The sequence below is a fragment of the Prunus avium genome, chromosome 4 (assembly GCF_965620075.1).
Source record: "Prunus avium chromosome 4, drPruAviu1.hap1.1, whole genome shotgun sequence".
NCBI lineage: Eukaryota > Viridiplantae > Streptophyta > Magnoliopsida > Rosales > Rosaceae > Prunus > Prunus avium.
In genome coordinates this window covers 28,058,546-28,076,399 of record NC_142287.1, presented here as the reverse complement: position 1 = coordinate 28,076,399, position 17,854 = coordinate 28,058,546, and the positions used below count along the sequence as shown (strand labels likewise).

Sequence of the window (17,854 nt, the reverse complement as noted above, 5' to 3'; positions counted from 1 at the left end):
TAAAAGTTTAAGCTCACACATACACAAAGCTATCAGCATACCACAAAGGCACTGCTATTATTTCACAATGACGCCCTGAAGGAGCTTTCTTGAAAATGGGTTCACCGGACTTCCCTCTACTTCAACATCATCTAGGCACTCAGTTCTGCAGAAAGCTCCTTCTTTAATTGCTGATGGGTTTCAATTTGTAGGAGGAGCATCTTTGGTTTGGGCGCTCCTGTCATCACCGGGAATACAGCTGTTGGAGGCCTTTACTTAGGCTATGACCCGGCTGAGCCTACATTCTATGATGACCGGGACCTCATCTACTCCATTGGGAAACCTGTAAAAGACTGGGATAGGAAGCGCAGAGAATGGTTGGAGCATCACCCTTCGTTTGCTGCTGGCGTAGGTGATCAGATTCTTCTTGAACTGGGTCTCAGCCCTCCACGTGTAGCAACCCCGTTGATGATCATTTGCAGCTAAAGTGTTCCAAAAACAATGTAGACTATTGCAGATTCAACGGCTATGCCATCTTTTACAACAACGTGTTGTTGCGTCCAAATGACTGGCACCTGGGCCAAATACCCAATTCTCCGTGCTGCCATGTTGGCGGATCATGAGGCGGAGTGGATCTGGTGGGTCGACTCACATGCAATCTTCACAGACATGGAGTTCAAGCTCCTACTAGAGAGATATAAAGACCATAACCTAGTTGTGCATGGCTGGTGGCATCTGATATACAAAGAGCAAAGCTGGACATGTCTCAATGTGGGGGTGTTCCTGATACACAACTGCCAGTGGTCTATGAACCTCACAGAGGCATGGACCAGCATGGGCCATGATCGGTGCATATTTACATATCATTTTGTACCCTTCTAGCTTATGATTTGGTTATGTTTTTGAGTTAAACTTGTGCTTTTAATCCTTTTTGTGTTTATCTTTCAGTTCATTGAGCTTTAGGTAATAATGAGGGCCTTGGATAGTAAATGATGCAATCCATGCATGTTAGGGCCTAATTTGGATGAATGGATGAAGAGCTTAAAGACAAACTCAATTTTGGCTACAGTCCCCTGCCAGCCCAGTTTCGTAGGTCATATTGCAAGCTTTGTTTCAGCAACCTACATAGCTCGGATGAGGCCACATTCTTCATGAAAGTTGTTCCAATGGGTGTGTAATATAACATATCCAAAATTCAGCCCCATTGGATAAATATGGAGTCTGTTACCTAACAAACACAGAGCCATGCTCAGGATGGATTTTATCAGCGCGCAAAATGAGTTAGCAATTTGTTTTGGCCTTAACTTCCTCCTCCGACCTTGGATTGGCCCAAATGATATATGGCTGGAAAGAAGACATTCTGAACTTCAAGTTTGAGTGCTTAAAGTCTTAATTTGCTTAAGGGAAGCCCAATTCGTAAGCCCTTGAAGTTGCTGGTCATGCTGACCTCAGGATGAGCTATTATTTCTGGTTGGAAGCTTGGTCATGGTGACATGAAGATGAGCTAGGGCTGCTGGTGGGATTTATTAGTGAAGTGCATCAACCATTTCAGATTTTATAATGCAAGTGTTGTATGCATTAGTGAAGTGCATCAACCATTTCAGATTTTATAAAACAAGTGTTGTATGCATTAGCCATACTTAATTCAGATTTTCAGCTTCCTTAGGCCTATATATAGTGAGGTTTCCCAAGCTTGTAAACACACCCCAAGGGGGGGAGCTCTCAAACACTTCTCTAGAGCTCCCTTCCCTTCTCTCCCTCAAATTCTCTTAGTTTCTCTTTCTAGTTTTCAATTGTTATAATGAGATCTTTGTGCTGAAATTCTCCTTAAGTTTTTCTTAGTTCCACTTTACTTTTCATTATGTAAATTCTTTTCTTTAGTTTCAAGTTTGATTAGTTTCCAAGTTTCAATTATGGTTTTTGTTCTTATTCATTATGCTTATAAGTTAATATGCTAGTTTGAATGATTGATCACCATTTAGGCTTGCATGTTAGCTATCTTGGTTTGAATTAAGAGTAGACACCATGCTTTAATTCGAATTGAACTATGAATAGGAAGAGTATGTATGAACATTCGACAACAGGGATTAGATACATGCTTGGTTGTTTAAATTGTTCTTCTATGCTTAATGGGTTCCTAATGCTTAATTTTAGGTTAGACAACAAATGATCAAATTAGGGAATTAGGAACACAAGGTTATGACCACACACCATGGCTTAATCATACTTTAGCTAGAATCAATCCATTAATCTAAATTGAACTTGGGAACTTATTTGCTTGAGTTACTTATTTCTTTCTTCCTTGTTTTATGTTCTTTGTTTTTGTTTCTATTTTGTATAGGGAAACTAAATTGGATCATTCAATCACCAATCCCTGTGGAATCGACCTCGCACTTACATACGCTAAACTACCAACGGTTCGTGCACTTGCGAGTATCACAAATTGAGGATGCAACTGAATCCATTTTGGTGCAGCTGTATCTATGCAACAGGCCACAGAGCCCAGATTATGGAAGATGGGACCGAATCCAAAAGTCAATGTTCAAAGACAAGTTATTTCCGCAGTCAGACGATCAATTGGCTCCAATTTATCTTCTAATAGAATAGAAAGAAAAGCGGGCAGACAAGACTTATTTACAGAATGAGTACAGCCTCCATGGGTACTGGTTGGGAATAGTGGATGGTCTTGACAATATCACCAAAAGGTATATGGAGTTCGATAGAGAGGTGGTAATGTTGAGGAGGAGACATGCAGAGAAGGTGAGCATGTTCTATGGAACGATCAGAGAGCAATATCTGAAGAATAAGGGCTATTGGAAGGATAAACTCAGAAGGCCTTTTGTCACGCACTTCACCGGGTGTGCCTTGGCAGCAGGGAACACAACCCTGCTTACACTTGGGAAGCTTGTTGGAAGGGGATGCAGAAGGCTTTGAACTATGCAGATAGTGAAGTTCGTAGCAGATTTGGCTTTGTGCATCCCGACCTGCTCAAATTGTCATTGGTGACCTGCCATTTGATTCCCCAGCTTGAGTGACTGTTCATCTGTTCTGCAATTTGTACTCTTACCCAAACTTTCAAATTATTATGGGATCAAGGCAGGTTTAGTCCTATTTCATCCTCTTTCCAATATTTTCTTCCTTCATTCTTCTGTCATGATGGTGAAGACTTTCTTCTCAAAGGTTTACCAGTACAGTCCATCAGGATTAATTGGTATCTGTTTTTCATTCGCCACTTGAATTCTACATCTGCTCTTCTTTCTCCACCATCAACCCCTGATAATTTTATGGCACTTGGGTTTGTGATATGTGCACGATTCTTTTTTTTTGGTATACATGTGCAGGGTCTTCTGAGCCAAGATATGAACTGGGTATTGTACTTGGTAAGTTGGTAAGATACCTTGTCCTCGTTCTACAACCCAACTTCATTAATGGAATTGCTGTGATAATCTTATTTCTTCCTGGTTGTTCCACTCGAATCCACGTAAGTTATGCACAGGCATCATCAATGATAGTACTGCAAGAGAGAGAAGGCACATAGCTCAGGGCTATAAAACTTCAAAGGAAATAAAGAAAACAGCACAACAATGAGAACAACTCTAAAATCATCATATTTTGAAACTTCGAAAAATTCACAACTAATAGCATATATACTTATATGAATTTCTCAATGATTTTAATAGAAGAATATAATGTTCATTATCTTTTTCTATTTGCTAATTAAAAGAGGCCATAAATATGACTATAAAAATGAAGATATCTTTAATGACATTGTATCCCACTCCCACAAACACACACAAGCACTGTGTTTCTCAAAATTGTTCAAAAACATGAAGAATTACAAACCAAAATTTTATGAAACTGGATCTAATCTTTTTCAATGTAAAATCAGGGGAGTCTCCAAAGAAGAAAAAAACCCAGAGATTTGATAGTAATGAAAAGTAAAATCAATATTATAAAAGTATTATCAAATACATCAACTGATGAAAAACTATTCATTCCCTCAAATACAAAATTAGAGTTTGGTGTTACCAATACCAGAAAACTCTGTATCAGCTTTAATACCAGGATCCCCATTGATCTAGTAGATGTTTAATTGAACTAAATGAATATGTATTTTAGTGGGTTTGTGTATGTGGTTCAAAACAAGATTAAAGGTTTTCAGTTGCAATAACTCACAGATTACTGGAAAATAAAATGACAGATAAATTGCGTTTTTCAAAACCCTCTAAATTCTAGATTGTTAATATCCCAAAAGAAAAGGTAACAAAAGTGTTCAAGATATTGTGAGCATCAACCTGCTGAAAATGATGGACACATATCTGATTTCTGAGAGCACTCATGATACACTAATTTCACTTCAAGGGCAGTGATGATGCCTATTTATTTCTTTTGCAGGAGAGGAAAAAAAAGAACTTAAGAGATTCACCACAAAAAAATCAAGGCTGAATGGTGGAGTTCCTTCTCCTACTATAGAGATATCCATCCTCTACCATCACACTTCTCCCCGTGTGTAGCAACGTTCTTCATCTGCTAGATGGAGGACTGTAAATTTTAGGCACTTGGTCCTCTCTGCTAGCCTGCTAGAGACATATGAATTAGTGACATATGCTTAGGTGACACAGTCAAAGCTTGCTTTACTGAAACACGAGAAATAACATGAGATACCATCAAACACAAAGCAATACATTTGAAGGGTTCAAAACACAGTCACACTTTCACCCTAGTCTGAGACAAAAGAAACAAAGAAATATCTCTTCAAAAAATGCCTAACCCACCAACCTTCTGTGACCATTCCCATTCCCACTAACACTCCCCACAAAAAAAAAAAAAAAAAAAAGAAGGAAAAAAAACAGGAACACTGATGAAATTGAATTTTTTACGTCCTTGCACATCTCTCAGACTACTGAAGTTACAGAAGAACCTTACTTTATAAGGAAAACTTTTCATCTGTCTAATGTTGAGAATGCAAAAGTGGACATGAAAAATACCAGCAAAGCAAAAGTGTCATTGATTTTAAAAATGCTGATTAAATTTATAGCATAAGAGGAGAGCTTACAGCAAGTTTCACTAGAATTTTTAAAACCAAAATTCATACAAACCTAGACAATCTCGAGGCCTTTCTTGGATAGATTTAAGATAGGAGACTGTAAATTGGCAGGAAACCTGAATACTCGTCCCTAGAAAGAAAGGACGGGATGCATAAACTTTTCTCTAAGTACTTGAATCTGAAATATCAAAGGATCCACTGAAACCCCAAAATAACTTACTCACCAGCCAAAGCCAATTTTATAAATGGTAGAGAAAGAGCTGGCTTATTTATTGGTCTATTGGAAGCTCAGCTCTATATCCCATAAACCCGTCACCCTGGTCATCCCATGTCTTTGGCCAATGTGAGAGGATCTTACTGACTAGTGTCACCTAACGAACAGGCTTATTTATTGACCCCAAGTAGCTAAGCTGCCTCCAAGGGAGAGGGAAAGATGGGGATAATTGTTGGATAAGGGGCTTCGGAGTCAAAACAGATATTCTTACATATGGAGCATTATATATCAAAATAATAAGCACGGAACAAATCTGCCCTCCAGAAAAAAATTAGCAAATCTCAAGCAGGCAATTCCTTACAAGGATTTACGTCAAAAAATGATGAGGTCGTACTCTAACTCCACAAGAACTTCCCCAGAAAAGAACACAAGGAAAATTGACAGAATTGACATTTGATTGCACAATAAACTCTTAAAAAAAAACTAGTCGTTTTCACAGTTCCATATCTTTTCAATCATCTGAACAATCTGAAAGAAAATTAAATCACTGAGAATGGTTACCACCCTGTTGAGAGAGTTGAACAGAGGCTGCACGAACCATTTCAACCAGCATCTCATCAAGCGATTCAAGTTCGCCAGAATTGCATAGCTGGCGATATAAAGGTGCGGCATAAGTTGCTGCAACTTCGGCCAACTTCCACACAGATAAATTGGCAGCAACGTGTAGTATTTTAATAGACAACTCTCTGGAAGAACCAAGACACGATACGATTACATCTGAGCATGCTTCTTGAACATCTTGCATGAGCCAGAACTCAGAAAGCCCAAAAAGCTCTACGTATGGCTGTAGCTCATGCAACTTTTCTTCAGTATCCATAATGTTCCATAAACATCCAGAGGGAGGCTTTGGCAGCTTACCGGAATAGAAGCAGTCGCCTAGTTTAACCATTGCTTCCCAACTAATAGAAACCTTTATGGTTTCTAAATGGCTGCAAGTATGAAGAAATATTTAAGAAAGAGTGATACATTGCAGCATATATGCAAAGAAGCACAGAAAGAAAAGGATCTATTATTCTTTTGCTTCAAGTGATAGAAGAACTAGCACCTAAATACATAAAATAGGTAGAAGTAAATCAAAAATAAATTTCAGTTCAGATGTGAAACTAATTATAAATAATCAAAAACCTAGGCGCCACCTCTCCATCGACCCACCCAACCCCTGACAGAAGGTACAAAGGAAACACAAAAGCACTGCCATGAAATGTTGTACTTAAAGACCCAGATATGCAAACGCAATCAACAGCCAAATGGTTCCCATAAGAAGCGTACATGGTAGCCACAGAATCTGGTAAATGACATAACTCTCATCTCCAAACTATTTGCTTTAGGAGGATAACACATCAATGATTTTTTACTTCCTATTAACAATATTTCCCTTTTTCTTTCTGAGAAGACAACGGTATAGAACATGCTTTAACAAGCTAAAACAGTTTTACCAATAAGATAGTAGACATTTAATAATAATCCTGCCAAATATAGTGTAATTGAGAGAGTTGAGAATGTAGAACAAGAAGAACAAGATAGGTTTTGCAGAGAATTCAAATCTGCCAATTGAATTACTTACTTGGTGAAGGGTTAGATATACAAGGTGATTATTAGTTACAAACAATGCACAAGACATGGAGGGAAACATGGAGAGTTTCCATCCCTAAAACAAGGAAGAAGAAAACAAGGAAAAGTAACAAGGTGGTAGACAAGCCATTTAGGGATGTCTATGTTTTGTCTTTGTCTTTACTAACAAATCCTACACAACAACATTTATAATATCACAAAATAATAGAAATTCATTATGGAAATATGCACACAACAATATGAACAGTTTTATGTAAGTAAAATCATTTTAATTCTACAACATCTTCTCTGCTAAAAGACCACCACAACCTGCCAAAGATGCTTGAAACTGCTGGAAACCATTTTAACTGTAAGCCAATGTGAAGAACCACTTCTCAAAACCTCAACATACAAATTTTTTGGAGTAATGTAAAACAACTATATACATAATCACTTTCAATAAAAAATGTGCAGGTCTGTGTGTTGTCTATATAGAAAGACAAATTGCAAGTACCTCTCCTGCATTCCTGACTTAAACAAGGCCCGCAAGTAATCACAACTTGATGACAATACAACTTTGTGAGAATGCATATGTGGCCGTGGTAGAGAGCAAACATGACATGTCCAGCCCAAGAGCTCAGTTGCTTTAGCTTCTAGTATGACATCCCTGAAACCAAAATTAAACAAGTATTATTACATTTGGAAAACCAACTAGTAGCATGAAGCTAGAATATAAAATATGGTCTATACTAGGAAACAATGTCCTTTGCATTGTCAAACCAAGAAGCCTTCTATTTGAACAATGCCCCTGTCTCTACTCAGGTTCCTACATCATCCACAGTACTGCACTCTTCCTAATGGAGGCACAAATGTGAAACATAGAAATAAATAGAGAAAGGGGAAAAAAAACACAATTCTGATGTGATGCAACAAAACATATCCTATGTCGATATTAAAGTAGGAAAACATACGAGAAACAATGTCCAGATGGACCCAGAGCAACATTAAGATCCACGCTTGGGAAAGCAGTGCCCCACTTGGGACGTTTTCTACACAGAATCTGTAACAGAGACTGTAGATTACAGCGTTTGGCTAGAATCCTCAACTTTTTTGCAAGTTCATCTCCTGCTTGAAGATATCCCAAATAGATATACTCCAACAACATCACCAACGCCTGGTGATCAACATGAGCAGATAATCTTATGTCTTTCTGAAACCCTCTACAAGTCTCCATAGAGCCTCGCCCTGAAGAATCATCAGATGTTACCTCACCAGGAAGCAGCACTTCAGGAGGCAGTAACGATGGACATTGAATTGCAAGCACAACACCATGGACACTCAAACACTCCCCATTTGCGAGAATGAGTTGTATATCAGCATCATCCTTCTCATTAAGTGCTTTACCAATCCTTTTTGCATGTTTTCCTGGAAAGCCATAATATCCAAAGTAACTAAGAATAAATGCAGCATACCATTGCAGCCCAGGAGCACAACTGTTGGTACAGATATCCTGAAGTTCGCTAACTAGTTGAGCTTCTATATGTCTCATCTCACAAGAAATTCTGTCTTGGTTATTTCCTATACATAGAGAATGCTGTATCAACTCAGCCAGTCCCCACAAACTGTAAAATAAAAGAATGTCTTTGCCTTCCCAGTCTTCTGCAGAAACCCAACAGCATATCCTCTCACAAACTGCATTATGCAAATGTGGAGCAAAGCTCGATCTTTCTAAATGGAAATCATTACTTAAGCACCACCTCATAAGAGCCAATAATGTTTTTACCCCTCTTCGTTTGACCACCCAGGTTTGGTACTGTGGCAAACCTGAATAGCATGCGAACCCCATTAAATAAATGATAATTTGGAGTCTATCTGGCATTCCAAATTCAGTCCAAGATGACAGATTATTTAGAAAATGCACTAAGGTTTTCAGATACTCCAATCCATCTGGCTCTAGTATTTCAGACAATATGGTTCTGGTCCTTGATGCAATGTATTTGCAAGGAGAATAAATCATCATCAAAACTGCCCTTGTTGCTGACTCACTTCTGAAGACACCAGCATTATCCTTTTCATATATTTTATGCCACTTTCGAATTGCATCAACAAAGGTCAAGCTATCAAAGAATACAGAGAATGAAAATCAGAAAAGTAGCAACCATCTATCAGATATCAACTAAAATGACAACTGCGGGGTCACCTGATATAAACAATACTTGGAGTCCAAAGAAAATTGTATCAGGATATTTTAAAATAAATAAATAAATAAAGGTCTGGAAAATGAGGAAGGTCTTTGACAGATGAAGTCTTACCATGCACATGTAATGAGGATGTTAATGTAGAGTTCACTTTCAGGGTGGAAATCCTCCCCACAATGTATTGCAAGCCATCCAAGAATATCCCAGATGTAACTCCTCAGAACAAGAAGATAATTGGCATCGAGACCCTCCTTAGCAGTAGCTATTTGCTCGTCCAATGACATGGAATGTTTGTACGGTTGGTTCCGAAAATTAAGGAGAAGATCAAGGAGGATTTTGTCAATCCCTTGTTTCCATAAATGAATGTGATGCTCCCCTGTCCAACGAGTAATCAGAGCCAAGCGACATGCCTCCTCTAGCAAAGACATCTGGTCATTGGAGACCTTTCTAGAATTTGAGCTCAACTCACTCATTCCCGAAATTATGGCTTTGATAATAGGCTTGCAACATAATCTCATCATTTGTAAGCCTGTATTTTCATTTATCTGAAACAAAACCATAAAAGAAAATTGAGTTAAAACATCGTTACGACCCTTTAACTATAGTAACAAGATTTCTTATAAGGAGACCAAGATAGAATTAGCACCGCTAAACACTGGGCTAGCTTGAATCCTTCAATTCGAACAGAATGAGGATGTGAGTTGTCCATGCATTGCACCATCTGTTCAAGGACCTCTCCACTTTCTAATAATTTCTTGGTCCCATGACCACATAAAGCTGGAAAAATTAATAGAAACTTAATCCAAACAGTCTAGAATATAAGGCTAACTGATAAAATTTGAACATGTAAAATGGTTTTCTTCCTGATTGAATGTTTAATACCTATAGAAGAATACAACTTCAAAACTGCAGCTTTTCCATAATTATCTAGCTTTAGCATATCATTTAAACCTTTCATCAGTTCAGCATCACTCCAAACAGAAAACCTAGATGGAGGCCACCACCATAGTATTGTACTCAAAAGTAAAGCCATCTGTTGGAAATATTCTACCGGCTTTGCACATCCAGGAAAGCATCGTAAGTTACTGATAACTTGAGATACCATTTCTGTTTTCTTGAGAACATCCCAAACTTCTTTTCCGCTCTTGGTACTGAGGTTTGAAAGACTAAGATTCAGTGCTGCAGCACATGATATAGCAACTTCTGTTTGATGCGAAGATAATAAAGTTGACAAAGGATTAACAAGATCTAATGCATAAAGCTGCAGTACTGATTTGGGTAAAATGCTGACTAATTTTAATGTCACATCTGCTGACATGCTCAACATGGCTCCCTTGTTAGATTGAAGAATCCAAACTAATGCACCGACGATGTCAGAAACTGAAGCCTGAAAATTGATGGAGAAAATGAAGAGAGGATTTAAAAATGAAAACATATACAGCTCAGAACTGATACAAATTACAACAAGGCATTAAAGAATCTTAGAAACATAATGTTTTGTACAAAAATTGAATTAGGGAGAACCAGGAAATGCTTTAAGATAGTATTGCATACCACTGATGTTATAGAACTCCAAACATAGCATGTTTTGTTCAAATTTTCAATTAGCAAGGACCAAATTATGCTTTCAAGAGATAGCATACCAAAACAAGCCCATACGTAGACACGGACGATAGCCATCAGACTACATCAAATGCTGCATGTAATTCAATGAGCTAAAAATTATACCAATACAATTTAACATATATCATACCTCAACATGATCGTGCTGATACTCATTAACATCAACCTATGACATGTAACTTCCTATAATAAGTTGCAACTGCACACCTACTTTCCACTCAACTTATTTGTTTTCTTCAAAAATTTCTTACCAGGGGTTAAAATTCCATGTCTAATAATGTGATATGAATAAAGTTTGATGATCAACCTAAATACAACAGTCAACATAGTGAAGCTCCGCTAGATAAATAAAAGACTAAATTGTTTGATCCATAGAGATTGTAAATGAAAAATATTGTTATACCTTCACAAGTGGATGATGCAGCGTATCCCCAGAAATATAATCAAGAAATGCAGCTATTGAATGGACCACATGTCTTTGTATCTCGATATCCATACACTGCCATTTTTTTGCCTTGTCACCACAAAATCTGCAAGACACAAGCCAGTATAGGAAGAATAATACTGTTAGCTGTAGCAATCAATCTACCCATCTTTTACACAACACTGGACTTCAATTAACTAAGCCTCTTCTGTCATAACTGAATCAATTATCCATATATGACGTCAATTCAACTCTAAGTAGACTCTCATTAACTAGTGGCTTTGTTTATTGCTTGATAAGGGATGTAACAAGCCCTATCTGAAGGACTCTAGAAATGCCAAATGTTAGTGCACCAAATCATAGCTATGAATAGTGGATTAATTACAATTGTCTTAAATAGGATAGGAGATCGTACAGAATTGGATATACCAAGCAGGTTATCCCCTTAAGTTCCAATAAGGACTTTTAAGTTAAACCATCAACTCCAGAAGGTGGTTAAGTTGTGAAAATATTGGAGCAAGGTGAGTCTCCTAATCACTTGAGCCACTAACAGGTGCTGTATTGGAGCAAAGGGTTTGGTTGGGCAAAGCACAATGCATGATGATCGTGGGAATGGAAGTCACACAATATGGTGTGCATGGAACAAAATCACTGGGATATCTCCTTAAATTGCATTGAAGCCAAGTTAAAATCTCAAAATTGAACTCCACAAGGTGATATCAAACTAAGGTGACGACCAGCAGACCAGGCCACATGAGCCCTCAACAAGACCTTACATTTACTGCAACTAAAACTTAATTCCAACCACCGGAAGTTGCCTTCAATCATACGCCAATCAATTTTCAACATACAGCTCAAGTGGGTTGAGCTAAAAGAACCCATTTTCGCTATACCATACTAGATAATCCACACAAAAGAACCATGTTTAGACTCTTGAGCTTAGATAAAAAACCCCCCCAAAAAAAAGAACTTGTATTCATTCTAATTCATATGAAAACAGAACCCGAGCCTGAAATTGAAGGATGAGGATAAAAGTGGTGTGAGGCAAACCTGTTACCGAGGCTGAGAGCATGATTGAAACGCTGATAGAGGGTGTATGCGTGCCCAGTGAGGCCCCTGTTATTGTCCGTACCGTGCTTCGAAGGTCCCATTTTTGTTCTTTTCTTTTTCTTGTTTCTCTCCTCTGTCGCGTCTTCCTCAGAAAATGAGAGAAGGGTTTGGTCTGTGCAAGAAAATCAAAATCTTTAGACGGTGAGATGCCCAATTTGAGCGTCAATTGTTTCTGAAGTTGCCGCTACCGCCATCACCCATACCACCAGACACCTCTCTTTCTTTTTCTATTTTTCTTCCTATTTAACTTCTGTTGTCTTTTTGGTTTGGGATAAATAGTGTAATAATTAGTATACTTTTTAATTTCTTATTTTTTTTAAAAAAAAACTTGGAGGAGCTGATCACAACCTCTTTTTCTTGACAAAAAAGAAGAGATTTTCTATTTAAACCCCACACTTCTCTTAGTTCACCCCATGTTCTAAGTTCACCCCAATTTTTAATTTAAATTTTCACAATTTCTAAGTAAACCCCACTATCTTCCCAAACTACCCTTAAATACACCACAAGCTGAAAAAATAAGAAATAAAATAGATTTTCTATTTAAACCCCACAAGCTATCTTTAGAGGAGGAAATATGTTCTGGGCATGAGAAATAGTAAGTATTAAATTAATTTTTTGATGATATTTCAGAGTTTTATTCATTGTCTATTTTCAAGTGCATAAACATGCAAGTGATCAAGAATATAAGAGCTATGGTGGTTTTGGGTTTGCTGGATCACTAGACGTTAATTATAGCAATGGGACAAAATGGATGAATAATGATTTTGAAAAATATCAGAAGTGTGCAGGACCTTTTCAAACTCAATGTACTGTACCAAAAGATGTACTGCATCAATATTAATAATATTATTAGTTTTATGGTGATGAAATTTGAACACATGTGCTTTCTATTTTTACGTGGGTAAAGATGGATCAACTTGTACTGTACCATTCATACTCAGTTTTGCAGTTGACCACCTGTGTGGCTTCCCTGGTTTCGTGTCTTTTGAAAGTGTATGTCAATTAATATAATATGAAGAAAACTTCCCTTGTTTCGTGTCTTTTGAAGAGTTGTGGGGTGTGTGTATAGGGTTAAGTATTAAGTTGGATTACTTTTTTTGTCTTTTTACACAATAATAAAACTTACAGCTTAATAATTTAAGTATTGGGGTGAACTAAGAGAAGTATGAGGTTTAAATAGAAAATCTCAAAAAGAAACTTCTTTAGGGCGTTATTAGGCCTCGTTTGGTATGTACTAGTTAGTTGTTGTTTCTTTTTGAGGTTTGTTCCCCCCTATCTCATCAAAAAAAAAAAAAAAAATCTCTTGGTCTGGTTTTTTCTTTTTATATTGAAATTACAATCTTTTATTTGTTATGTTTTCCTATTTGGATCGGTGCATTAGATACTAAGTTATATCAAGTTTGGTAAGAGTTTAAATTAAGTCGTACCTTGAGGCCCAAGACCTTGTGGAATAAGGAAGGGTTTTGAGGCCTATTAAGGAGTCCTAATTTGTTTCCCTTTTGCGTGAACCGATTAAATGGGCTTGGAAGATTAGTCAAGTCGGCCCTCGGTGATGAGTAGAGACAACTTGACCTAGCCCTATATAAGCTTAAGGTCCTGCTCTCATCAGACACGTTCTCTAAACCTATTCTCATCATAAAGAGAGAGCTGAAACAGATTCTGAGAGAGAGCAGAAGTCTTGAGCTGTTCCTGTTCTTGCTAGGGTTGTTGCTGCTACAAATTGAATGAGTTCAGAAGCTGTGTACTCAAGGAAGATGGCTCCAAGTATGTCTTCATGTCTTTATACGTATTACATATTTGTGTGAAAGATCTAGATTATATATAACTAAAGAAACCTAACATTATTGACCAACAAAAAAAAGTATTTTATTATAAAAAATAAAAGCAAATGTGGATTAAGGGCTAGTTTGACATTGTTGTGCTGTGAAAATAATCGCTGTCAGATTTGCTGTGAGAGAAATCAGCTGTGAGGGAAAGCAATTTGGCGTTTGGTAAACTTTTTGTTAAAAGTGTTGTTGGTATAGATTTCCTCATAATTAGAAAATGATTGTGGCATAATCATTAAACCCAACGCCTCTTCAAAACTGATTCCTGGATAATCAGAAAATGAAAGCACCTCATTAGCTGCTTTCCCTTATAGCTTTCTCTCACATAAATTTTTAACAATAAGTGATTTTCTCACAGTTTACCAAACGGGCTGGACTTCCCAAATTTTTTTTAAAATCACTTATCACCCCAAATAAGCAATGCTAAACGGGCACTAAGGGCCAGTTTGGCATTGCTGTGCTGTGAAAATAATCGCTGTCAGATTTACTGTGAGAGAAATCAGCTATGAGGGAAAGCAGTTTGGTGTTTGGTAAATTTTTTGTTAAAAGCGTTGTTGGTATTGATTTCCTCATAATCAGAAAATGATTGTGGCATAATCATTAAACCCAGCGCCTCTTCAAAACTGATTCCTACATAATCAGAAAATGAAAGCACTTCATTAGCTGCTTTCCCTTATAGCTTTTTCTCACAGCAATTTTTAACAATAAGTGATTTTCTCACAGTTTACCAAACGAGCTGGACTTCTCAAAATTTTTAAAAAATCACTTATCACCCCAAATAAGCAATGTCAAACGGGCACTAAGTCAATTGGCGTAGATCTCCCTTCTTTGCTTGCATTCTATCCTATATTTAAGTGTTCTTTAAAATTCACTTCGTTTAAAAAAAAAAAAAGAAAAAAAAGAAAAAAGACGAAACATTAAAGTTGTTTCTGGAAAAAATTCTACAATTCCAAGAATAATTAGAATTTCTCATTTCTCATTGTATTTCAAGTCAATAGGTACATGACTCAAGCTTTCCAATGAGCAAAAACTTGTCACTTCATGGCGTCCTCATCCACGGCAAAAGCTTAAGGGTTTAAGCACAAACAACCACTGAAGACTCATCGAACAGGAAAGGCGAGTCCAAAATATGCAGTCTTGGCTCTGAGGATACTGGTGTCACTTCGATGATATTAGTCTTTCTTCCTCCTCATATTCTCGTTTTCCTCTCAGCATTTCATCAAGCTCAAAGCAGAGAGAGTATTTGTATTTCCCAAATAGCCAAAATGTCACCGAGTAAGTCGAGCCCACTACTAGCAACACCGATATCTATGGGATTTTATCATAAAAGGCCTCGGTGTTCCTATGTGAGACTTTATATTCTTCAACACGCCCCCTCACGTGGGACCACCACATAGTGGGCCACACATGGAGTCAAGTCCACATCGGAGTTAATCATTTGGGTCTATGTGCAGTGGAAGATTTATAGCAACATCGATATTGTTCCTAACTTAACCACCTACAAAGCCCGGTAGGTGTGGGGTTTTATCACAAAAAACCTCGGTGTTATTAGGAGTGGAACCACTTATTATAAGTTGTAATTTATCTAGTCAACTTTTTGATATGAGATTATATATTCTTCAACAACTTCCAAGTATTTGAAAAGACCAAATTGACTAGAAAAGAAAGGTGCTTTGAAGTTTGGGCTTGGGGAAATATTAGTTATTAGATTAGAAATTTAGCATTGGACTTAAATAATTTTTTTTTAAAAAAAATACGCAGCCGGTCATATCCAGTTTTGTAAGGTGTGAAATCAGCATTGGAACCGATTTGAATCGGTTTGGTGCCAATTTGTTGACTTTTTAGTCAACACGATTTTTTTTGATTTTTTCCATCCTGTGCGGCTCAGTGTTCCGGTCTTGATGCCCACCCCTAATATATAGTTAAATTTTAACTAATATTGCAGCTGATATAATGGGGTTTTTATGGAGTTTAGGGGGGGGGGGGGTACGACCATGTCAGGCATGCATGTGACTCCGCCCCTAACCGAAATTTAGATAAAATTAAAGTAGAATATTTTTTGTAAAAAAATAATAATGTATTTTCCAAACTGTCAAATGGGTTGTAAAGTGAGTGGGATAGTTAGTAAAATACGGAATGGGAAAAGTACGAATAAAATATGTACGTATTTTATTTGGCAAAATTTTGGCAAGATACAATTGAAAAGTTCGGCCTATATAATATTTAAAAAATATTTTAATATATATTATTTTTATTCAATAGTATGTGAAAAATATGTGTATAATACATGAATTTTGTCAGTATTATTGAAAATTTTGTAAAAAACAGGTATATTAAATGTGAAAAATATATACGTACGTGTATAATACGTGTATTATACATTGGATTTTTTTTAAACGTGTATTTTATTGAGTCTTTAAGACGTGTACGAAAAACAAAAGTATTATTAAAAAATACGTATATACGTGTATAATATGAGTATTAAACGGAAAAATATTAACCAGGGATAGGAGAGTAAAGGCACTTCATGCCTGGCTTTCCGTTTCTGTTCATCATCGTATGTCATTGTTAGGCTTTTTGTTTAAATATCTCACAATCAATGAAACATCATAATAAAAGATCGATTTGAAGACATGTTTGTTTTCACGAAGACAACAAATTTAATAACCATATCATTTTGAAAGGCACGCTAGCTAGCTAAACAAATTTAATGTTTGTACATTCTAATTATATTGAAAAAGAATTTGATAAGCTATTTATTGTTTGTTTTTTGAAAAACATTTTTTTTAAATGAACCTATTTTTTCTCCAAATAACGCACCTATTACTTGTTTTATGAAAAATAATTTGATAATCTTTTTATTGTTTGTTTTATGAAAACTTTTTTTTTTTTAAATGAACCTATTTTTTCTCTCCAAATAATGTACCTATTTTTTTCTCTAATAATGTACCTAGTAAAACAATTTACCTAGTATAATGAACCTATTTTCAATTATACAACGTACCTGTTTTCTATAATTTACCTAGTATAATGAACCTGTTTTCAATTGAAAAAATGTGCATAAATTTCAATTATACAACGTACCTATTTTCTATAAATTATTGTGTACCTATTTTTAATTTATAAAAAATGTACGGAATTTCAATTACAAAGTAATTGACCTAGTTTTTTTTAAAAAATTTTGGTAAATACTATACCTATATTTTTTATAGGTATATATTTATATTTATATTTTTCACATGTACATTATTGGATATGTAATTTACAATTTTTTTTTTTTTTGCAATTTTAGGGGGCGATATGTTAGAGGGAATGGCAACCAAAAGAAATGGGGTGATTGATATGCTATTAATAGGGAGTTTTAATTACAATTATGACAGTTAATGAAATGTTTGGAATAAATTATAAATAAAATATGAAGTCTGATGGCAACGATGTAAAAACATAGGAATATTATGACCTCTTATATCCTACTGGTCATTTAAGTTTGAAATTAGGTTTTACACATAGATTTATAGAATGATAGGTATATGTCTAGGAAATAGAAATTGTAGGGACCTATATTGGACAAGCCCTAAATTATACAATGTTCTTCTCCCTCACCGATTTCTTCCCCACCCCATCCCCCTCTCTCTCCCTCCCTCTGAACTCTGCTCCTCATGAGAACTTGCCGTAAAACGAATGGAACCGACCAAAAGATCAACAAAACTCCATATTGGTCCTCTAACCATTTTATCCCTCTCGTAGCACTTATGCATCCTTCCTCTTCCTTATTAGCATTTAATAGAAAAAAAAAAAAAAACAAACAAAAAGAAGCACCAG

General features: G+C 36.4%; 1 protein-coding gene and 1 pseudogene across 9 annotated transcripts; one reads left to right on the top strand and one right to left on the bottom strand.

Moving 5' to 3' along the window:
• The first annotated feature begins 95 nt into the window (after positions 1-95).
• On the top strand, positions 96-3,494 carry LOC110761115 (glycosyltransferase 6-like; annotated as a pseudogene).
• On the bottom strand, positions 2,462-12,458 carry LOC110761114 (BTB/POZ domain-containing protein). 9 transcript variants are annotated; one of them, XM_088251783.1, is made up of 11 exons: positions 12,147-12,458; positions 11,076-11,202; positions 9,932-10,436; positions 9,696-9,826; positions 9,164-9,594; positions 7,823-8,968; positions 7,366-7,518; positions 6,159-6,229; positions 5,802-5,986; positions 4,275-4,556; positions 2,462-3,493 (listed from the first exon to the last, which is right to left on the bottom strand). In XM_088251783.1, the coding sequence occupies exons 1-10, from the start codon at positions 12,245-12,247 to the stop codon at positions 4,503-4,505; spliced, it is 2,904 nt and encodes a 967-aa protein (XP_088107909.1). In that variant the 5' UTR covers positions 12,248-12,458; the 3' UTR covers positions 2,462-3,493; positions 4,275-4,502. The 9 variants fall into 9 exon arrangements, with proteins under 9 accessions (XP_088107909.1, XP_088107910.1, XP_088107911.1 ...); XM_088251784.1 differs by having other exon boundaries at positions 5,805-5,986; XM_088251785.1 differs by having other exon boundaries at positions 5,839-5,986.
• Between the last annotated feature and the right edge of the window lie 5,396 nt (positions 12,459-17,854).